Here is a 24,876-nt window from a genome sequence, read left to right as displayed (position 1 = left end):
AATATCTGGTTTAGCACCACAGCAATTTGTACATCATTTCTCAAACTTTGGGGATTCAGTTAACGAATTATGGTACAATTTAGGCGATTACTCTGCTATTAACAAAATAGCCCAACGGTCTTCAACATAGACCACCCTACCTTACATGATGATGATTGTGAGCTTAATGGTGCAACGACAGCTTACCTTACAGAGCAAGAAATTCAAAAGTGCAGGTTGTCTAATCTTGCCCTGGCCCTCGGGGCAGGACAAGACATCGTGTGGGGAAAGATGAGACACGCAGTAGTAATGAACTATACAAATTAGCCTTTGTAATCCAAGCAGACAACGTATAACACGTGGGCCCCTACACAACCCCCTTGAGCCCACATGATGTGCAATAAAACCACACAGAACCCGGTCCTACTTTGCTCCACCGTTTTGATGTCTGACACCGTCTTGATGTCTGTCTGCCAGCAAGTATGATCTGTCGCTGGCCGCTCGCTGTTGCGTGCGCTTCTGCTTCGCGGGGAATATCCTCGGAAACAGGAAATTTCGCTGGAGAATCCTAGGCAACATGCAAAAAAGAAATCTCTCAGGAACAAGCATAAAGCCGAATAGTGGTGGTGGTGATGGTGAAAGGGCTTGCCGTTGTCGGCCTCACGTATGAAGCCGAATAGTAGTTCGCTTACCAGTATCTAAGTTAGATTACATTTAAGTTGCATTCAATTTAATACATTACATTGTCGTGTCTTGCCCATGCATATCATCGAATACATTAATTTTCCTGTTCAACACCGGATAACCAAGAGGGCCCAGATTCTGCATATATATAGATGAACAGGTAAAAGTTAAGATGTTTATCTAATTTGTGAGCGCATGCAAATGAGCCGGTCACTACTCAGTTCATGGCCGATGTCCCAAGGATATTTACCAAAAATAAATTTCTTCGATAGCGCCAGCTGTTCACGAATGATTCAGCCGGGGGACTTTCGTGAAACATCCTGTCTATACCAGGTGTCGCACCGAAATCCCCCGGCTGGATAATTCGTGAACAGGTATCGCTGTCGAAGAAATTTCTCTTTGGCAGAGACCCTTGGGACATCGGCCATGAACTGAGTAGTGTGCGGCTCATTTGCATACACTCACTAATTAAATAAACATGGGAACTTTTATCTTTTACTTCGCACGCTTACGGAACTTCTGTTTTACGCATGGGGACCTTCAGCGAAAAATATTCCAAGAAAAAAAAGGCATAGACACTTAGTGATTTTTCCGAGTAAATTTCTTGCGCGGAGCTGCGCACGAATGCGCTCTTTGGATCAGCTGTCCGGCTGTCAATTTCGCGTTCATCCGCCTGGTTCACGCACGGGGGTGTGGCGGAGATTAGGAACAGCCGCAAGAGACGCTTTGGTATTCGTTCTCAAAGCGACTGATAAACAGCGTTGGTGGTTCTGTCGTTCCGTAGCTGACATAGCGTGCACTTATCGTGGATAATGACGAATGCGCCACTAGCGCTGTGAACTCCTAAAAATTAGCTACACCACATAGCATGCTCCTTGCCAACCATGATCCCGAGTCCCGGCCGCTTTTGCTTGAGCGCCTTATCCACGTCCCTGAGAACCTGGCAGTAATATGCACTATTGATGGTGGTACCACTGGGCAGAAAATCAACGTGAACAACGCCAGCCTTGTCCCAGAAATGCGTGGCCATGACCTTACCCGCAGACGGTGTGCTTCGGAACTTCTTCGGAGCTGGCGAGCCCGGATGCTTCCACTGTTTTGATTGTGCGTTTAGACTTCTCTGAGTGAAATGGTCACCCACGTTTCATCGCACGAGATGATCCGATCAAGGAACGGTTGTCCTTCAATGTCGAAAGGGTACCTTAGCTCTTGGGATATTTCCAGTCTTCTCGGCCGGTCAAACACGGAGAGCTGCCTCGGGACCCAACGGGCACTAATGTTCCGAAACTTGAGGTGTTCATGAATGACAGTGTTCAATGTTCTCACAGAAAGATCCGTCTTTTGAGCCAGTTCCAGACGTGTTATCCGTCGGTCCTTGAGGGTCAGGTGCTCCACAAGTTGGATGTTCTCAGGAACTCTGACACTGGGCTCTTAGCCGCCCCGGCTGGGATCGTCCTGCACTGATGTACGGCCGTCTCGGAACCGTTTGCACCGTTTGTCACGTGGCCATACTGAGCCTGAAGTCTTCTGTGAATTTCAGATGTCCTTACGCCTTCATTCACGAGAAACTTCAGGACAATTCGCTGTTCGATGTGCGCTCTCACCTCGTTGTCGGCCATCTTGTCCAGCACGTGTCTTCTCGTTTGCACAAACTTTGGACCACCACGTGGTAAACGCGGAGGCCTGTCACGTATGAAAATGACGAAGAAGAAGTAGCGCGAGCCATTTGAACACTTAGGAGACAGAAAGTCTGGTTTGACTTGAACACCCCTTGTACGTACGTACATACATACACGCACGCACGCACGCTGTAACGACTTCCTCCAATCAAGCTACTACCGAAACTAAATGCCTTCAGGGAAGAAAAGTGCATCGCTATACCAGCACAGCTGGGAGACCCTTTACCGGTGGATCTGATATGGTATCGCCAAAGAAAAGGCCTTGTGTGCAACTAGCCGCGCTGCTTCGGAGATGAATGTACCTCTTCCGAACACTTCAAGATACACGGGTTCGAAACGGAATTTTCCGAAAAATGGTTTCATCGACTGGAAGAAAGCTCTCGAGAGATTTTACGCACCTGGGGGCTTAATCGCTTTGCACGTTCAACTTAACGGCACGAGACAGCTGAACGAGTCGTTCAGGCTGACCAAACGAGCAACTTTATCGATGCTTTGCTGTGGTCACAATTTGTTCTCCTCGTGAAGCTTCTTCTTTGTGGCTACTGTGTACGTTACGAGCTCTCACGTGTTGTGATGTCACCGCCCTGAGCGAAGAGCACGCTGCCAGCGAGGCTACATTTTCTCCGACCAATAGGACTGTTTTATTTGTTCCGATAGCTCGCATTCTCGTGCTCTCATACATGCTCGTGCCATTCCAATGTTCGTTCCCGTGCCCGTTCATCATCTTCTTTGTCTTCCCGTCTCATTATATGGCTCGCTAGTCGCGTAAAAATAATGAACAAAAAGTATGTCACTGTAAGTATAATCGTCGAGCAATACGCAAAAATTGTAAAGCATATTCCTGCCCCGATGATGGTGTCGGGTGAGAATGGTCTTTAGAAGTATGACACGAGATGTAGCGTGTGCCGAGTTCTAGGGCACGTGGGAGTCCGAGGCCAGAAAGGGAAGACGTAGTGGTATCAGAAGTATTCGAAGAAGAAAGAGGAGGAGGCTGACCTTTCTCCTCAGTGTAAACACTTATTTAATTGCCTTTATGTAAATTTTTCTTCCAAGCATGGCAGTGCAATGCGCAGCCTTACACTCTTAGCTTCGAACCCTTATAGTAAAGACAAAAAATTGGCCAAGAAATTATCCCTATTTATGGCGAATTCGGGTGGTCATTTCAGAGCAACTTTTTTTGCCAGATCTCGAGCAGTCATGTTCGCTTGGTCAAAATGAAGCAAATCTCGCATGTTCGCGTGGCGCTTTCCGAGCGCTCGGAATTTGCTAGCTAGCACTTTTTTTGCCCGGTCTCAAAACGATCGAGCAGCAGATTGCTCAACTGTATCCGGTGTCGTCACATCCGCACTGCAACGGTGGCGAGTGCCCTCATTGGCCCGCATGTTGAGATCACGTGGTTTAGCAGACGACAGAACTCCAAGTCTTGCGACCGCGACGCCCCTAGCGTGATCCAAGTACCTAAAACCGCTAGATTCCTAGCAATCATGTTCGGGTGGCAACGGTCACGTGATCCAGCTCGGTCGCCGACCTAGCAATTTCCGAGCGCTCGGCCGTTTTGCTACGAAATGACCACCCGAATTCGCTATTAGAAGTGTTAGGTGTTCCTTTTCGTTTGTTTTGAATAAAAGCTACGGCGTACCTCTTAAATATCACGGTTAACTTGATGTTTAGGGTACGGTCCCTTTTAAAAAGTGCAACTCTTATGTAGAGGCTTGTGTCTATACTTATGGAATTATCACTGTTACCTTTCTGTTACGGTTACTGCTGCCTTGAATCCTGTACCTTTTGCTTAGAGGCTCTATAGTAGCCTTAAAGAAGTATATTCCCGTTACCTTTATGTTAACGATACAGTGCCTGACAAAAGTTTACGGGACGCGAGGTCGGCGTACTTTTTCTTCAGCGTGACAGTGCCGCCGCTGATACCTGAGGACAAATGGAAAGCAGAGGCAGTAACAGATTGCTCTTCTGTTTTCCACTTCTCCTGTCGTGTCGACGGCCACAGTACCACGCTGAAAAAAAATTACGCCGACCTCGTGTCCCGTAATTCTTTGTCGAGCAGCCTACCTCAATTTCTGGGACCAAGTCACTGTTAAATGACAGTTACAAAGACTGATCTGTGAAATTGATGCGATTAAGATCTTTAGTTAGTCACAGAAGGACTAACTATAGGAGCCAACGATGAAAGATGAAAGTCACTGAAAAGGTTAGCCAGCTGTAGGACTCGAACCCACATCTTCTGGATTACCGGTCCAGGGCTCTACCAATTGAGCTAAGCTAACACGCCTTCTCAGCGACTTCCAGGGTGCGTCATCTGAAGGGACAAACCAGTCACTCTCATTCACACATCCTCCTTTCACTCTTACATTTTTGCACTAATCATACACATATTCATACGACAGAGATCGACGCAAGCGGCAAATGTTGAACATGAGAGAACTGATGTTTTGAGTTCTGAGCTCGAGTCCTTACAGCTGGCTAACCTTTTCAGTGACTTTCATCTTTCATCGTTAATCTCTTAGGCAACTTGAGACCTTGTATGTGATTGTCCCTTCTATGTTGTTCCAGCCTCAGAACATCAGTTCTCTCATATAGCAGCCAGTCATGTCCACCTCAGACGTCAGCATTTGTGACTGGCTTTCAATAGCGACCGATGTAACGTGGTGATGACGTTGATGTCAGTGTAGACAGACCAGAAGAAATGACAGGCAGCAGTTTTTTTTTTCCCTTCCATATACAGTCAACCCTCGATTTATGAACCTTCGATTTATGAATTTCCTCGTTTTATGAACACGAGCACGGGGAACCAAACTTTTTCCATTCATTTTTCCCTCGTTTTATGAACCTCTATATTCGAATAATGAACGGAATTTCCGGGAACCAACTAGGAGTTGCCCAGCGTTTTTGCCCTCAATTTATGAACGGAACGTTCCGAGGTCAACAGAAACCTTCAAAGGGATAATTCCGTGGTCTTATGAATGACGCCTGAACGGACAAAACGTTTTCCAGGTATTGCACCCTCGGTTCTTAAAGGGACTATGAAACGATTTTTTTCTTCGTTTCATTCGAAAGAAGACATCTTTCTGAGTCTAGAACCGAAATTTTACTTTCGTCGCGCGAGCGGATTTCTCGGGAGCGAATTTAAACAGAGCGGCGAAGGGAGGACAGCTGGCGCCGCGCCGTGATGAGCTGCCGAGCGGAGACACAACGGGTAACTTGACGCGACCACGGCCGGCTCAGCAACACGTCATCGTGACGTGTTGCCGAGCCGAGGAATCCCGCCAGGAGCATGCGCCGTAGGATCCCGTGTATGCGTTCATCGTGGCGGCAGCCACAGCGCGAGCTCGCGGCATTACTTGCCATTGTGCAACACCGGTGACGTAACGGGGAACCGAAGAGCGGTCCGTACAGTTACACCATTGGCAGGGAAATATGCGCGGGAGAGGAGGAACGCGGAAGAGACATTTCCAGCGCGCGCTCCTCGCAGAGTGGAGCGATTTCGTCCGGAAAAATTTGTGGCATATTAGTTTCTCTGCGGGAAGAACGATTTCCATCGAAAAAAAGTATGGGGGTTCGGGAAATTTCATAGTCCCTTTAACCCCTCGAAATCCGAACAACAAACGGGTTTTCCGGGGTCGCACAAGGTGCGACCAAGTGTTCCTGACCTCAGTAGATGAATAAGGTGGTCGCTGTCACCCGGAGATTAATAAACGGAGTTAAAAATCCCGGAGGAAATCCGAGACCAGACCATCTGAGACACCGAGACCCTGTGACATCTCTTATTTCCAAGATTGACACAGTGGAAGGCATTGTCCAAAGCAAAATTAAACAATTTAGTATTGCATAATAAACAGAGTGTGAATGCGCTAACGTCTGTTCTTTGTGGGACTGATACAGCAGAAGGCATGGTCAAAAGCAAAATTACACAATATATGCCATTATAAACGCAATCCCAACTCGGGAATACTGTCGCATTTGCCCGATAGTTCTCAGTTAACTGAATTTTCTATTTATGAATCCTTCGATTTATGAACGGTTTTTCGGGGAACCGAGGGTGTTCATAAATCGAGGGTTGACTGTATTTACAACAATTCTTCGGTACAAAATCCGAAAACAGTCTTTGGAACGGCTCTGCCACACCCAGAAGGCTCAAGTGACACTCAAGTTACTCATGTGACAGAATATAGCAATCATCGGAATAAATCTGAACGCGTCCTCAGAGCGAAATAAATTTTAAAGGCGATACTTAACTTGAAAGGTTGTTTTACTTTCCTAACTAAGATTAAAAGAGAAATTCGTAATTCGGGATTCTATCACACGCAATGAATTTCGCTTTCGCTATATGGTGGGCTATAGTCCACCGCACCGTGAACATTTCGCTTAACGCTACACCAGAAATAACTTAACAGTATTTGCGAATGTAGCTACATTTTGGCGCCCGTGTTCTCGGTTCTGCTTGTCGGTAAACTCATTTTTAACGCGTTAATTCAATTAATAAAATCAACAGACAAACATTCATGGCGTGATGGAAGATGCCCATTACGCTGCAAAAAAGAGAATCGTGTAGAATTTCTAGAACGACAATGAATTTCACTGAAACTCGCCTGAAGCAATTTTTAAGCTTATACATTATATTCAATTGTATATTTCCAAGGTACGATATTAAAACCTAGTTCTCTTTTTCCTTTTTGAGTTGTCGTTTGGTCTCTTGCTATTTCGTTTCGTGTCTTCTGAACGTTATTTTATTTACTGTTTCTCTTTCTCTTTTTCTTTTTAACGAGCATCTCAATGTCTGCTCTTCCTTCAGCGAGTGACGCAGTTTTAAGCGTTGCTTTTACACGACATGAGGAGGACATGTTCGCTGCGCACATGTGCGCGCTGCTATTGTGTCTCCTCACGTGTCATTGAAATTGTTCACAAAAATATTTCATCTTCCTCTCGTGCTATTGAGCAAAGGTAAAGCATCAACTAAATAGACATTACTTTCGGTTTCAGAGAGTGCCAAGTACCTTCGGGGTCCATGCTCGCAGTAACAGCACAATATGCGTTTATGAGTTCCAGTTTCGGCTGTCTCAGAGATGTATTCCGCGCAGTCGCATTCATCTCGTGTGCACCTTCCATGACGAACACCGCGAACGCCCGTACTTGAGAACGGCATGGCGCCTGAAAATGCAGTTTCAACGTTTAGTGACATGCTGAACATGTTGAGTATAGAAACAGTTTACCTTTGACATATCAGCGCGATCTCCGTCAGCAGAGTTCGAGCTGGTGACTGCCGAAAACCTCCGATATGAAGTAGCTCATGCGATGTAAAGACTGGGTCATTCCAGGCCAAATCACCCAAAGGTCGTGCTTGACCCCCCTCAGTTTTGCTTCAAAAAATTATCATGGACTCCTTATTGCAAATAAAGACATTTTCCCGAGTTTTACTGGACAATGTTGAACTGTTGTCGATTTAGGCGGGGTCAAAGTTCGTCAGAATCGCGAAAACCAAGCTACGAAAAAAAGGTACCTACTGAGCAGGGTTTTGAGTCTAGGTGGACTTTAGTGACATAGAATGAAAGAGCGTGGCCCTAACATTCTGACAATATCAAGCTCTTCCCTCGTGTTTCATTTTCGGCGAGCGAAACAGGGCTGCTTTTTGGCGCTATTTCTTACAACTTTGCGCCTTGCTAAGGGCACTTTTCGCAAAAGCTGGAAGGGACAAATACATTCAGCGTCTTCAGTACCTTCCATACTTCAAAATCACATGTTTTGAAGCCGACCACACAATACTTTTTGTCCCATTTAATCCCAAATGCCGTACTTTTGGCAAAGTTGGCCGTTTTCAACGCCGTTTTTGAAAATGAAGCGATCGGCCGAGAACATTCCAAATAGATGGAGATGACAGATCAATATCTCTACTAAATCATATAAAAAATTGAGAAGGTACTTTTTGATAAAGGCGAGAAAATATTTTTTATGTCCCACATGGTTACGCGGGGGCCGCACGAGACTGCTCCCTATGGCTCCCTGTGCTGTGAAGCGCGCGAACAGATCGCATGCCTAGGTTTCACAAGCCGCGTCGTGCGGTTGGATATGAGCATTTCCTCTTGTTTGCCAGCCCTTTTGTTAATCAAATGCGTAGTTTTTATTGTTATCATTGCATTGGTAAGTATTGTTAGTAGGTGTTTCTCAGAGTCTTTCATTCGCCGCGTTTTAAAGCGGTAGCCATGAGAAACGACAGCGATGCTTTCACACTCACAAGGAACATTATGAGCAAACCATACTATCCCTTCAAATGCGCGTTGCTTATGATTAATAGCAACGCAGATCACGTTGTGAGCGGATAGCTTTTGCTGCATTGTAGCGTCCTAAAAACCGCTCATACATCCACGTAATCTTTAATACATGGCCTTGAAATCGGCTTAGGAGAGGGGGGGAATATGTTTATTAAAGAAAAAGAAAGGGGAAAGGTCAGACACGCCAAGGCCGACTTGGAGAGAAGGAGAGAAAAAGAGAGAAAGAAAGAGAAAAAGAGAAGCAGAAAAGGAAAAGAGAAAGTGGCAGGGGACGATGGGGAGGCTGATGGGGTGGCCCAAGGCTCAAAGGCTGCTGAGCAGCCCAGTGTCCTTCAGGTAACACAGGAGGGCTCGGGTGACTGCACACTGTCTGGAGTGCCGGACAGGTCCCAGCAGCGTCGCCAGGGAAAGTTATCTGTGGCCTAGGGAAGGGAGATTTGTGGCGAGGACGGCTCGGGGGCCGGCGTACCGCTTGCAGTGCAACAATAGATCGCGTATGTCGGCGACTGCAGCACAGCAGGGACACATCGGGGATGTCCGTCTATCCATGTTAGAGAGGAGCAGCGGGGTCAGGGCAACATCGAGGCGTACGCGATGGAGGATCGACTCCTCCTGTCGCGACAGCCGATGGGAGAGGGCGAGTTCCATCCTCGGGTCGATGGAGTGGAGGAACGTGTTTGCCGCTACAGCGTTTGAGCTAAACGCGAGGGTGCTGCGAGACGTCTGGCGGCGGATCTGTATCAAGCAGGCCGATGGAGTGAGAGGAATGGTGGTGGTCATTGTGGTGGCAGCTGTTCCGTGCGCGCCTCTCGCCGCAGCGTCAGCGCGGGTATCTCCCGGCAGGCCGATGTGGCTGGGGACCCATTGAAGCCACACGCTGTGGCCGGAGGCGGTGAGACGGCCGTATGTCGTGAGGGCTAGGGAGCAGATGTCTGTGACGATCTTGGAGCAAGAAGAAGATAATATTTGCAACGCCACCTTGCTGTCCGTAAGCACAATCCAGTTGTTTGGGGGCCTCGTTGATATAAGTTTCACGGCTTCATTGATGGCAGCGAGCTCTGCTTCGGTGGAGGATGTCTCGTGAGGAAGCTTGAGCGCTAGTTCGTAATTTTCTGAAGGCACAACAACAGCTAAAGTTGAGGCGCCCGCGGAGACCAACGCGTCCGCGTAGACCGCTATTCTTCGGGAGTGCACGTTATTAAGGTGTTCCAGCACGAGTTGGAGCAAAGCGACTGGAGGGTGGTCGCCTTTTTTGAAAGCGCCAGGGATGCTGGAGTACACGGGAGGAGTAGCGAGGGTCCACATGGGAGACGGCATGTTGGAGGGCGAGGGAATAGACGTCCTCAGTCGCAGAACGCAGGACCCGAAAGCGGACGATGCGCACTCCATGGCGATATCTGCCAAGTAGTGGTGCGGGTGGCGTGTCAATAACCTTGTGACTATGCGGAGGGTCTCCTTATCACGCAAGGTGGGCATCGGTGACTCCCTCGCCTCTGCGAGAACGGAGACGGTCTCTGTCGTACTAGGGACGCCAAGGCAGGCGCGAAGGCTGCGGGCCAGGAGGTTGAGGAGTTCCCGTTCACTAGCTCTGCTTAGTCCATGTAAAATGGGGAGGCTGTAGCACAGCGTTCCAAGTACAAGGGAGCAGTGGACAGACCTAAGGTCAGCACAAGTAGGGCCCCGCGACATTCCAGAGACGCGACGAAGAACGCTGACGATGTTGTTTACCTTAGAAAAGAGATATTTGAGCTGCTTCGACCAGGTCAGGCCCCTGTCGATAATGATGCCCAGGTACCTGTAGCTCGATGCAAAATGCACTGGCGACCCTGCGACGTAGAGTGGGAAGCTACGGAAGGAGTGGGGGGGAAAGGCCATGCCGACAGTTTTGGTTGGGGAGACAGACAGCCCACGATCAGAAAGGTATGCTACGACGGTGTCGAGGGCTCCTTGGGGACGGATGACATCGCGGCGCAGGCTGGACGTCCAGAGGCAGATGTCGTCCGCGTAGACTGTGATATTGGTGTGGTCGCGTAGGAGGGCTGGTAGGGAAGCCATAATGATGTTGAAAAGAAGAGCGCTAAGCACACTGCCTTGTGGGACCCCGCGGCAGACGGAGAAGGATCGGGTGGGACCTGTATGGCTCCGTTTGATTGTGTGCCAGCAGTAACTTTTATTTCCATCATGTCCACTAAAAGATACCTGCCTCGTTTTCTGTATGTATGTATGGGAATGTCTTCAAAACAACGCTTGTGGGAGAGTGTATAGGTGGGGTGCATTGACGTGCGCTGGTTCACCAGAAAGAGGGAAAAGAAGCATGCGTATGGGCGAGGTGCGCCGGTTCACCAGAAAGAGGGAAAAAGCACGGGTAAAGCTATGGTGTGACGTCATATGCACGCCACCTATAGGCAGGGTGAGTCTACGTCCTCTCTGTCGCTAACGAGACCCTGTGGCAAATCGCCGGAAGACGTCCCAGTCTAGTGGTAACCAGTATCAAGGCCGGTGGGCTCAGCCCTGTTTCTGCCGTGACCCTTGCACAAATGCCTTATGCGACATCGTATGTGTTCGCCTGTCGTCTTTAATGCGTTAGCATTAGGATTGTCAAAATGAAAAAAGCTGTATGTATATTTGTGTGGATGTGTCTGTGTACGAGACTGTGAAGCCTCACCGAGGAAGAGGACATGTAAAGGGGATATAAGAAGGTAAATGTGAATTGGGGTGAATGATATGAAATTGAATGAGTTGAAGGCAATTAAGAGTAAGAGCTAAGTGTAATCAAAGGTAATTAGAGGCAAGTAAAAGTAATTAAAACAAGAAAGTTTAGCTTCAAGGTAATGAATATAAGATGTATGTAATTAAGAGAAAGATTAAATGATATTAGAGATTGCCGAAGTTAACTCCGGGTTACCGGAGGTAATTAAATGTAGGTAATTAACGTCATTTAAAGGTAAATTAAGGGTAATTAAAGTAAGTAAAGGTAATTAAGGAGAATTAAATGGAATTCAACATTCACTCAGGTAACATGGGATTACTTCAGTTATTAAAAGGTAATTGAAAGTAATTTAGGCTAATTAAAGGGTAATTAAATATAGACTTTAATATAGTAATTGAAAGTGCCGAACGGGAAATCAAGTACAGACCAGTGGTGCACAACCGGAAGTTGGGTCTAGACCGGAAGAGGCTATCCGGAAGTCAAGTATAGATCTGAAAAGGCGCAGAATGCTAACGCATATCTCTCGCAGTTGCCTCAAAACCTCCACTGAATTTTCACAAGACTTATCGCGTATCGCGCGATCTTGTGAACCTGACATATTTGAAACATTGTCTGCCTATGGTCTGCCGTAGAGGCCCTAACATGACTAATATAGAGCTCGCTAGGGCTGGTATGGTATGACCAATTTTATGTCAATGATGTTATCTGTCTCGCACATCCAAGCTGCACAGGCTTCACATTTATTACGGTAGCTCCACAATCGGTGGGATAATAACTATCATGTTTCGGACAACGAAGAGGGCATACAACACAGTCTTGTCCTTCATATTGGCGCGCTGGGGTTCGTGATACCAACGAATACATCAGCGAGCATACGAACGCGAACGACCGCAACTGAATACGCCTGTCGGAAAAAAAAAAAAGGAAAACATCATTGTATACGACTTTCACAGAAATGCGAGGCACGTTCAGAAAAAGGATTTAACGTTCTGAACAGCCCATATTAGAACAGAGAGGGCGCTGCGTCTTCTAGCGTACCTAGCCGCTGTGTCGGCAATAAACCGCCACTTAATTCCTTTCAGATATTGCGTGATCAGCATGCATGTCAACTTACTGGTGATTGTCACAATGATCGTCTAAGCTGCTCGTCGGGTTATTGACAAACTAGCAGAGATTAAGTGCGAAGAACAACGAATGCGTGGTAAATTTTGCTTCAGACTTGATGCCAATTTTAGAGAGGCATTTCACCTGCTTGGTTACCTTCACCAATATAGATTAGCATGCAGGTGGACTGTATGCTAATCACGCGCAGTGCAGAAAATAAGGTGCCGTCGTCGAAGTGGGTGGCGTCTCCTCGACCATGCTTTCAGTATAAAGCATAGAGGATTTGGGCACAGATCAAAGCGATGTCAGTTGTAGTTTTTCATTTAAATGACGTTGTGTATCATGAATTTGTACCACGTGGTGAAACATTGTCTTACCGGAAATTTTTTGCGGGTTTGCAGTGATGCTATGAGGGGCAACTGGTCAGAATTGTGGGAAGACTAAACCTGTTGCCACCACTTGGCAACCATTTGGCAAAACGTCGCATTCCTGTTGTGCCTCGCTCACCTTATTCTCCAGGCTTGGCATCAGTGTTTCTGGTTTCCCAAACCGAAGACACAACGAACAGACGTGGCTTACAGACCACAAAGCAAGCAAGTTCAGGAAAATGCGACAAGGGAACTGCGCGCAGTGGCAGAAAGTGCATTCCAGGAATCATTCTACCAATGTGCTAAACGTTGGGAAGGGTATAATGCCAGTAGGGGGACCAGGTCCCGTGGCTCAGTGGTTAGCGTGCTGGCCATGCCACGTCGAGACTGGGAGGCATCCGGGTTCGAATCCCGGTACCGGCTGTGCTGCCTTGGGTTTTGCCAGGGTTTTCCTGAGACCTTTTCAGACGTACGTCAGCACACTTCCCTTAGAAGTCGGCCCAGGGCACACATTCCCCCGGGGCGTCAGTTGTGACATTGACCACCTATGTGAAGCCGACGACGTCGAGCCCTTTCACCGTGACCACCGCCACCACCGCCAGTGGGGGGACAGCATTCAAACCGGCAATGCATAAGCTGACGCAAGAACAGCAAAAAAGGTTTCACAGTAAAAGCTGGGTCTTTTTTCGGATACGACTTCTGGTTCTGATTCTCCTCTTCTCTCGCTCATTGCACAACGAACAACAACAGCAGCAGACAGTGAATAAGTCCGCCATCATGGCATGTGGCACATTGCTGCGCAAAATTGCTGCTGTGTTTGTACATTATGTGTGCTGACGTGCAGCCTTCCAACAGTCTTCGAGCCTCGTCAACTCGTTGTCATTTTACATCTCATGCAGTCCCGTCGGAATTGGGGAGGGGGGTGGTCAACACGGGTGGCAAATTTCCCCATTCATCAGCATTTGTTGTAATTGTGTATGCGAGGCAGGTTTTCCTGTGTACGTTTTCCCAGTGTGTGCCATTTAACAAAGTATGATACGTAACCGTTAGATTCACCCGGGATTACGTCATTCCTACCAATAACACCAATAATAATATGTTTTTCGTACGCAGCTGTTCGAGAGCTTGGCGGGATTCGATCCGGTAAGTCATCTTTTGTAACATTAGAGTAGGCTGTAAAATACCCATGTTGCTTTTTATGATTTGAATGCAAGGCAGCCGTATTCCCTCAAAACATGGTGCGTGCAATTGATCAAAACGAGTCCCTTTATTTCTCTTGTATTATTCTACGGGATCTCCATCAGGCAGCACGCTACATCGAGTGAACGTCGGAGATTGGGAACTGTCTGCGGAACTTACCTGGAGAACATTTGCCGCAGTACGCTGCCGATATAATTCTACCACAGTCTTTCAATACTGAGTATTGAAAGACCGTGATTCTACGAAACAGGATATTCTTTCCATGTGTTTTGCCTAAATCAGTGCAGTGCTTAAAACTATTCGTGTTGCGGCCCGTACATCATGAATGAGGCTGTTCTCGAGTTTGACCGTGCGTAGAGCACCTGGTTTTTATGAATCCTTTACTTCATTGGGTACTGGTCACGATACGGTTGACTGAAATCGCCTGTCAGTACACTGTAAATCTCGCGCCACTTCACTACCGCTTGTTCGGCAGTGACAAAATCGCAAAAATGTCGCCGCTGAATTAGCTGGTTTCTACGCGGCTTTGAACCGCGTCTTCGGTGCTTGCCTTCAGACACTCCAAAGGGGTTCGTATTTGTCTTCGCCCTCTTTCACGCCCTCTCCCATTCTATGTACCTCCTTTCCCCCACTTCACCCACAAACCACGGCCCGTTGCCCTGCCCTGCTGACAAAAATGTGCACGACAATATACAAAACCAAATTCACTTTACTTTCCAGTGTCATGTTATCTGTGCATGAAATTCCAACAAATACACCCAGATGCAAGGCGGATTTAGACCTATTAGGGCTATCCATAAGGTGTGTAACGCTCCTGCGCCGCAACGGTTGTAACAGGAACACGAGCGGTTGAGTAGGAAGGAGGTTGAGTAGGTTGAGTAAGGGAACACACGCGCAGACGACAAGCACTTTTTCATGCTGAGTTGTCGATATCACAGCGTGAAGTTCGATGTCGCTAGAGTCTTTCAGGGAATGCAAACCTCGTTGATACAGAGTGCAGACTGCGGTGCACTGTGACGCTTCACTGTGGATTAGTAGCCGCTTTCATCCCCACGAAAGGCCAAGCAGACACAACGGACTGCCGGGAGCATCTGCTGACGAAATATTCAGATCAGAACTCTTCAGCAACTTCGCAACAGGTACCGCGAAACCCAGACTGACTCACCTCATTAACTCATTAAACGGATTAAGTCATCTGGATTCTTCAGGAATAAGCAGTTGGGGTGACCAAGCTGAAGTCCAAGTGTTCAAAAAGCCGTCGTGCGCCATGCTCTGGGCACTCCGAAAGGCGTGATGATCGGCTACTTTTCCCTATAGGATAGCTCCTCAATGTCCCTGTCAGTTACTGTGAATTTCGGTAAATTCTGCACGCGCTTCACATTGGTGGGCTAAAAAAAGCGACCCTTACTTGGCAAATAGTCGAGTTAGTAAAAACTGGCAAAGTAGAACTTAAGTTAGGTGGAATTCACACCAGCAGGTGGCAGAAACCGGGTAAGAACATATGTTATTGACCGCGTGATTCTAAGTGGTGGAGTTTCTCAACTATAATTCAACGACACGCACGTTATCCGGGACACGAAGACAACACTGCGGTGCTGCGCGTCTCTATGTTGCTTTAGTACCGTTGCTACAACGTAAAGTAACTGCTGTTAGCAATATCACACCCACATTACAGTGTCACAATTTTTCAATAGTGTTACTGCTGCATTGTTGCATTGTAACCCGTAACGAAGGCCTTCATTAGCAATATAAGCTGTGTTTTTGCTCTTAGTGGGTGTGCGATACTCCCCGTTTGTGGGCGCTACAAGAAGGGCGCCAATACGTACAAATGCATGCAGTCGGGGACAAGCGCTCATGAGATCACCTCGTCCATGCTGCTAACAGAACGCATTCTGCATACAGGCCAAAGTAATACGAAAGGGCCACATCATTTTACTTTCTTTCGTTTGTCTTTGCCTTCATGTGACTTTCGCCCATCGGTCAGTCACTGCGATTGTTAGAACTTTCAACTTAAGGCGGTGCATCAGAGCCGGCACTTCGTCGTCTACAATCGAGGGATGGCGCAGCGAGCGAAATGGTTCGCGCAGACACCGCTTCACAACATTTTGGCGCTTGCTTGGAAATGCGGTACCGCTGATGTAACGTCTTCTTATTCTGTTATTTTTGTTTTCTCTTTGCGCGCGACGGGTCAAGCGAAATCTTGTGCAAACATATGACCGCTCGTGCTCACCCATGCCAAGTCCAATACTGTAAACACGCATATCGCGCTCAGCCAGACGGAACAATTAGTGGCGCGGCTTTTGAATGCGCCCAGGCTGTCCAGCTGTCTCCTGAACTTCTTCGTCGATCTGTTGCTGTTCCGTGCTGTGTTCTTGTCGGGCGAAGGGTTAGTCACCAGTCGTTTCGTGTGATTTCGGCAATGCTTTCGCATATAATAAATGAAATTCCTCGTAACACAAAAAACCTAGGTTGGACACGACGCGGTTGAAACACGTTGGTGTCGGCATGTTATAGCTTACCGACATTACGCGGAAATTGCGAAACGAAGCCGCAACCTGTTTTTGTTATTTTCTGTCACTCTGGGCTTACAAATCTCAGACCACGTTGTGGTGGTACAAAACACTTCATTTACTTGCACAGTCAGCGGAAATGAAATAAAACTGCAAAGAGGCTGCATGACGTTTCCCATATCCTTGGACATCAGTGGAGAAGGAGGAAAAAGGCAAAAGAGAAGAAGAAAAGGGAAGAAAAGCAGGGTAGAGGAGAAAAATGTGTCTGCCTGGACCATACAGCTGCTTGGAACGTAAAGTGCGAATGGAGGTTTCCAGTTTGGTCGTCTGTATAATTCGGGTCCGTTGTGCTCATCCTGGTCGTCACTAACCACGGCCCCAGACTTCACCCAAGCACAGATCAGCATGCCGCGAACTGGGTCTCTGATGTCCCATTCGTCTGGAAGTGACCTTCAGCTCGTGGTTCTGTCAGTCTGGATCTCGGAGTGAGAGCATTTCGTAACAAATTGTCATTGTGAGTGTCATCTTGCCTATCCGCGCAGGAACTTCCAGAAATCCTCTCTAGCTTTCTTTTTCGTCCTCGTCGTGGCTGCCGACATCACGACCTTGTCTCGATTAGCAAAAAGCACACGGCACACTGATTACAATTGTTCTGGCCTGGCGTACTTCCTTCTGTAATCGGGAACTCTAATTCGCATGCTTCGAGGATAGCGAGGGTCAACAAGCTCTAGCAGGAGGCAGTCGCTATAAATTCGCGCAAGGTACACCACCCTTTTCTCGTTCCGCAAGGCGTCGTCCAGTACCTACAACGAAGAGGCAGTACTGACGGTTGGTTATACGTGGAGTTGGCCGTGGATCTGGTACCGGTAGACATGCGTGCACTTCCACAGACCGCACTTACTTCCTCAGTTCCGGTACGTGACTCTGTCCTATACCCTTGCTACGGTCCGCCAGTTGGTCCTGATATTTCACGAATGTTCCGGTCACTATACACGGCATGTTCAGCGCAGCACAGAACTGAGCATGGGCTCAATATCGCGCTCCACTAGAGAGGACTCCCAAAACTACAGCGGTGTTCACGTCCATATGATCTTGTCCGATGCTTGGTGGACGCTCAGTGTCAGCCACACCCTTTAGTCTGTACATTTTGCACTGCAGTGTTAGTTCACTGCGCAATCCTTTTCTGCGTTCAGAAACGACTTTCATGTCCGCAAGTGCACAACAATGGGTGATGGTTTCCGAGCGCCTTGAAGCTACTGAACAGGTGCATTAGTGACAGACAGACGTAACTAAAGCCCACAATATTGACATGTAACTAAAGCCCAAAATACTGACATGTAACTAAAGCACTTGTAGAGGGGCGCATCCTGCATACTCTACCAAAAAAAGACGCCGTAAGCCGCTTTCTCCTTTCTTGTTTCCACCGGAGGCTCAGCGACTGCTCTATGGTGTCTTCCTGTAATGCGGCATGCTCCTCCTCTGAGAGCTCAAGCAATTTTTTGTAGTCGATGCATGCCGTCGCGAAGGACGTTGGCTCCATGTCTGGTCTTTGCGCTTGTTCCCCATAGTCAGCAATTCGGCGCTCGGGCTTCTTACGCAGGGCTGGAAGGCTGGCCTTCTTCGCTTTGGTGTTGAGACGGCGCTTGGCCCTTGCCTCTTCACGTGCTCACGTGCACTACAACGTTTTTGAAGGCTCAAAGTGTACTTCCCTGGCTTTGTTTGACACATCTCCTTGTGCACACGATGATGCAAACCTTCACGTGAGTTCACTGTTACGGCTGCGGCAAATGCGCGTGTTTGGTAAGACCGCCTCTGACAGAAGTTGATCCGCTTTCCCCCAACAAACTTCGCGATAACGGAATTGAAGTGCTCGGCGGCGTTATTGTCAACATTCATCAACAAGCTGCGAGCATTGCCTGCAACACGACTTAGTGTGATCTCAGTGACTTAGTGACTCAGTGACTAAGTGACTTAGTGACTCAGTGTGATCTCAGTGATCTCCAGTGTGATCTCAGTGCGCAACCCTGTTCTGCACTCATGAATTATTAGCGAGTTTTAGTATACCGTTGGTAACGTCGCCGGTAAGTTACCGTGCCCACCGGAACCAATGACAGCGTGCGTGATACAGAATCTTAGCTGTTGATAGAGTGCGGTAGACGCGGTAACCTACGGGGCTCCCGGTAGCGGTATACTAAAACTCGCTATTTCCATATCTCAAACAGCCAGAAGCTTTCGTGCCTGTCCGCAATGGTTTTGCTTCAAGTGTTTCCTTTATACGATGGCTGACTGGTGCTCTGAATTTTTTCTTGCATTCCTGTTTTTAATACACAATTTCCAATGAAGTGAGGCTGAACGCGATCGTCCCGGCGTTATATGGGGGAATGACATGCCACGTTCATGCCCTCCCCCGCCCCTCCCCCCGAGAAAATAAACATCGATGAATGAACAGCTCATGTATAGTATAGTCCGTTCACGTATTTGCGGCAGGGCTAAGCTGCGTGTGCTCGTGCTCCTGCGTCACAGTCAACGTCGGCTTCGTCGTCCACCTGCACGTGCAGCGGTATAGCATTTCCAGCGCTCAAATTGTTGTGCCTTGTGACGATACCCTCCATGAGAGATGGCAGCACTGCGCTGCCCATTCTGAAGCGGCGTACTCCACGGATGACCATACCTGACAAAAACTCGTGTGCCGAGTCAACGGCTTAACATAGATGAAATCTTTTTGTTGGTATTGGTTCTTGATATGTTTTTCTAGTGCGTGATCGAGCCAGATTTTCGATTTTGGGCGGCTCTATTTTGTAAGCGAGCGGAATCTCGAAATATAGCTTTTCCCAAGCCTTTCGACGACGATATAAAAATTTCTGAGTCTAAAACGCAAAATCTGCTTCGATCAGGCACTAGATCTAAGCATCCTCTTCCATTTAAAAGCAGTTGCACGGAGATCAACCGAATTTTCGCGGCGCTACGGGAGTTGAAAAATGTATGGGGATTCCCATAGAGCGTCGGTGGTGATGCACCGCCTTAAGTATCTTGCGAGAGACAGAGAAACAGGTCTGTAAGAATCATATCGCGAGTACGGAGGCCGGGGATGTCATAGTCCTACTATTTCCAGGATGGTCAGACATGCACGCGCCCGTTGTCCGTCGTAGATGAACAACATAGTCGATTTAAGCTCACCACAGGGTGAGCAGGGTCAGGTGGTATTTTCACAGCGAAACAGCAGTATCAACCATATGAAGTGGCGCGTGCATTTGACGTGATTGCGGTACTGGTTCATGCGGCGCCATTGCTATAACTTCCGTAGCATCAGGCGTCTTTTTGAGCAAAAATTCTGAGAACAACATATATGTCGTTGTGCGGTTGAGTTATACGGCCAGGGGGACATTTTCTCGATGAATATATACAAGTAATAAGGCACGAGTTTCCCAAAATTCACTAACTCCCTAAGAGGGATTTCGGGCAAAAGCGGGAGACATTCCTCGTGCAAATTAGCAGAAACCGAAAACGCGCTGCCCAGATTAAGAGCTTTCCGGACTGGGGGCTTAATCGCTTCATCGTCGTTACGGTCGTTACAAGCTAACGAGTGGCGCGAAATTCAAAAAGGCGGGCGGGAAATTTAAAAAGGTGGGCACGTGATAAAACACGTGCACGGCGCTCTTCGCGCGATACGTGAAGGCCGTGGTACACGTCACGCGCAATGTGTCACGTGCCCACGTTTTTGAATTTCCCGCCACTCCTTAGCTTGTAACGACTGTAACGACGATGAAGCGATTAAGCCCCCGTCAGGTAAGCCTCCGTCGGCGAAGGTGATGCGACCCGTTGTTTTAGTTTCAGCTCATTTGTATACCAAATTTCAGCGATGAATATTCCACGGCACGCGCTTGTTTTGGGGATTTTTAAAAGACAGAATTGCTTTCATCCAGGAATGTCTCCTATTCTGCTGTCTCGCCTTTGCCCGAAATTTCTTAATGAAAAAGTTAATCAACGATGAAATCGGTACTCAGTCGCCTTATAGTTAGTCTTGGATGGGATGTCTAACTGGGCGTCCAAACCCAAGGTCTGCAAAGACACACCTATGTTGCTATAGTGCTATTATACAAAAAATATGAACGAACGAAACCTTCATGTAGTCACTGGTCACAGCTATATTGTGCTCCTGCTTTCATCGTCGATCATGTAACCTGCCTGACTAGAGAGACTGACCTAATTTACTTTATCCCATCGTGTGTGCGAACAAGTCAGCCTGACATTTCCGCTCTAAAGCAGTCGTCCACAGCTTGTGACTATTGGTTACAGTCTCACACTGGGATCATGACGGGAATCTCCAAAGCGCGTCGTCACCTGATTACGTATTTTCCTACAACATGAAGCTGTCCCAGCTCTGAATAGAGGCTGATGCCAGACTATACCGCTAGAGAGATGAATTACGAATAATTTGGCGTTGTTGTTTTTACGGTGGAGTTCTCCCGCAGCAAGATATTCAATACGCAAGCATAGGAGTTGACCTCAAGGGACGTTAAATAAATGATAGAATGGGTGTTGGTGGTTAGGCTACGCAGGGTGGTCTTTGGTGTTTTGCTGCAAAGCTTGCTCAGTTAGCCTGGGCAATGCGAATATGGTCCAGCTTTCTCACTGTCTTTTCTTCCCCAGGTACAAGATGTTTTTGGCTCTGTCATCGAGGTTGTGGGAGAGGCGAGTATACACTATACATTGCATTGTTAGGGTATTCCACTGCTTACTTACTGTGCGTTTAAAGGGTCTCTGACCAGCACCTGGTCAGTGTCTTTGTTTGTATGGATAACGAACCTACAGGGTGCCTCTAAGTTACAACTTAAACGTGTCACCTCTGCGGAGCCGCGAACTATTCCAAACAAGGAGCCGAAAAGCGGTTTCGATTTCTGCCCTCAACTCGTGCGATCAGCGCAAAACTCTAGCTATTATGCAGTGGTTTTCCCATGTGTATGACGTCAAACTCCCGCGACGTTTATTGCTGGAAAGTCCACACCGGAAGTTCGGGTGGTTTCTGCAACTTCCGTATTGCTGTGCGCTTTCTCAATATGGACGTGGAAGCACACCGGGGTCGACAAGTCAGCTTTTCAGCTACCTTTCAGCAGCTGAGAGGAACGTGCTACGTGCAGCAGAGTTTGGAGGGCTTGCTTTTGAAATGTTGAGCCGCGAATCGACTTGAGCATGAAGAGGAAGTTCCAACGACAGACTGTTAGATGAGCTTTCATCATCCATCATGATGAAGCCCATGAGCAGTTTGTGTAAATTTCGTGTTTGACGGCGCCGTGTAAAGGGACCGGAGTGGCTCATGCATAATAATGTCGAAAGAAGTCGAGTGCTTATGTAGCCAGGAGCTGCTCTTAAAGTAGCATATTTAGAACTTCGAGGGCAGCACGAACCTAGCGCTCATATTCACAGGTAAGAAGCGTGTCTCATGCACAATCATGCTGGTTGGTTTCAATACAAAATAGCTATTCTGAACTTTTCGTTGTTGTTCGTCACTTATTCAGAAAGAGTGCAGCTGAATTAATACTCGGCGTCCTACTAGCTTTAGCTTTGTTCAAAGCTTGCGTGTCATACAGGAAATAGATACACTGCATACCAACAGTTCGTGAGATGGGTGTTCCACAACCTTTGAAAAAATAAGAGAATCGATTTACCAGTCTGCGCGGTGAACAGGATACGCAAAGCCTTTCCCATACTAACTACTACATGCTTTAAATACCCAAAATACTAGGTGGACGTACCCCCTACACGGGGTGCCCTTGCCGTTTCAGCTGTAGACACATGTCGGTAATGATGTAACTATAATAATGACTCCCCTCTCCCCCAACCTTTTTAACACCCCTCCATGCTTGCGATTGTGGATAAACCATTGTGCTGATCACCATCCCATCAGCCTGCTCCGCCTGTTAAGAATTACATTGGGCTCTCAATTCCACCACAGACACCAATCCAATCCTGTTCTGACGCATCCCTTTGTCCACTCATTCAGTCAGTATGTCGTAATTGTTGTTCGAACTCTTACTGTCTGATAGCACTCAAATAGTATTGTTTAAGCACCTCAAGTATTTTAATGATCGGTATGTGGAAGTAAATCAGGCTGTTATGCAAGTTACCCTGTGTGTGACATCCGGTTCCTGCTCTCAGTCCTCCAGAAGTGCTCACTACACAAGTTAACTATCGAAAACCTCAATCTTCCTTTTGTGTGCAAAGTGCGCACCCAGTTCGAGTAGGATGTAGACCTTGAGGAATCAAGCTTTGTATCTTGGGCTGCTCAAATAGGCATGTTGTAGTCAAAGTTGATGTAACATGAAATGTGGTTTATATAGTTTATTGTGGCACTCAAATAAGATCTTCAAAATATGTCTGCAGAGATTGTTCCAAAATAGCATATGTGATGCAGTGTCATACATTATTGGGCTTCTAGGAAAAAGCATGATTCACCTGATACAGACGGCTTTGTAACGGTGTCTGACACACTTTTTGCAGCCACTGTTTTAAAATATGTTATGTTTTAAATAATATTAAAATGCTCCAACTATGAAAGTATCACGAAGTTCTTCATTTCATTTGTTAAGACTTTTGTGAAGGGATTTACATAAAGGGGGGAGGTTTGCATCCAAAAAAGACAAATACCAAAATGATATTAAGAAAAATACACAAATACACCGACTTAACACAACAAATCAACAATTTACTGCAGACGTTTCGTGTCCCATTCGGGAGGCATCATCAGTGCAAAAGGCAGCAATGAGAGACACAAAAGTCGCTATTTAACAAGGTCGACATAGATCTCCGGGAGGGGGCCACGGTTCACGTTGCACGCAAGTGGGTCACCCCGAATGTGCCACGATTCCAGGAGCTTCCTGAGCCAGCACCTTTCCTCCTGCACCAGGTCCTCCAACAATGATCAACCAGTTCCGTCTTTGACCTTGTCGCATGTGTAGCATAGTCCACCAAACTCCACCATAGTCCTCCTTAGTCATACCAAAATGATGTACACAAAAATACACAAAATTGGCTCACTCACCACAAAGAAATTCATTCGATCTGAAAATGATCATAGCACTTGGAAATAAATGACGATATATTTTGTTCTGATGCTATGTGGGCAGGAAGGTCATTCCAGTTTGACACCATCAGCTGGTGCGGAGAGTAGAGGATTTTTTTTGTTTGTTTGTGTAGGTGGAGCAAGTACTTTGTGCGGGTCATCAAGTCTTGTAAGTAACTTGTGAGGGGATTGAGAGTAAGTGGGGTGGGGAGTAGGGTGACCGTAATATAACTTATGACAGAATGCCAGGCCTGATACCTTTCATCTGGTAATCAAAAGAGTAAGGAGTAAGAAAGAGTTGGGCTTTAATGGCTAAGACGCTGGAAAAAGGATGATAATCACGAGCAACAAATCGTGCGGTTCTTTACAAATTCTACTTTGTCGATTAAGAGATGTTGAGATGGGTTCCAGATTGCAGAGGCATATCCCAGTTCTTTTGAACATGGCAGTTGACGTTCTGAGACTGGAACACATAGAAAGGATAAATACATACAAAGCATCAAGTGCGTAAGAAATGAATGGTGAAAGAAGGCAGTCACTGGAAAGGTTAACCAGTAGTAGGATTTGAACCAACATCTTCTGTATTACCGATCCAGGGCTCTTACCAATTGAGCTTAGCTAACACGCCTCTCCAATGAATTACAAGGGCGTGGATGTAACCTAGGAATCGGTTTATGGGAAGGAGAACATTAGTCACTGTTATTATATACAGGCATACAGGCGTATACAGGCATAGCTCTCTGTCCAGTATGATCACCGCAGAGCACATTTGCAGGAACTCACAGGCACAAAACTTGCGTAATAAATATGTAATAGCCTCAAACAGCTATTATATATAATAACTAGGACATGGAACTCCAATAGCGGATGGTCTGGCAGTACAACACAGGTGATCTTGCCATATCTATATATTTCCCAAAATGCTGAAAATAAATCGATAGAATTACTGCAATGAACTGCTCAATTTTTCACCTCAGATATATTTTTAGCACTCTGTCTTTCATGTTTCAAAATATACATGCATCGAACCTGCAGAAGCTGGTGTGTGTGTAAGTACAGTCACACATCTCATGTGCAGCAGGCAGGTCTAAGTTGTATTGAGATATGTCAAGTCCTCACGCATGCTCACCACCCGTAGATTCCTTTAAAGGGAACAAAAACTTTTTGTTAGTAACAAGTTCACGCTATATTCCACATTTATAAAAGAAATTGGTCCCGTACCCGACGGACAACTGGCATGACCCTTCTTTACTATGTGCAGCATGCTGCATATTATAAGGAAAACAAATATATGAAAACTTGTA

General features: G+C 47.0%; 1 protein-coding gene across 2 annotated transcripts in view; it reads left to right on the top strand.

Moving 5' to 3' along the window:
- Positions 1-24,876, top strand: part of LOC135396041 (uncharacterized) — a 534,032-nt gene that overhangs the window by 468,739 nt on the left and 40,417 nt on the right. For both annotated transcript variants that reach the window (XM_064627099.1, XM_064627098.1), the window contains 2 exons: positions 13,916-13,945; positions 21,163-21,204. In XM_064627099.1, the coding sequence (XP_064483169.1) occupies positions 13,916-13,945; positions 21,163-21,204 (72 nt within the window). The remainder of the gene's footprint in view (positions 1-13,915; positions 13,946-21,162; positions 21,205-24,876) is intronic.

The sequence above is a fragment of the Ornithodoros turicata genome, chromosome 5, assembly GCF_037126465.1.
Source record: "Ornithodoros turicata isolate Travis chromosome 5, ASM3712646v1, whole genome shotgun sequence".
Classification (NCBI taxonomy): domain Eukaryota; kingdom Metazoa; phylum Arthropoda; class Arachnida; order Ixodida; family Argasidae; genus Ornithodoros; species Ornithodoros turicata.
The sequence above is the reverse complement of the archived record's forward strand: the minus strand, read 5'-3'. Positions and strand labels throughout refer to the sequence as shown.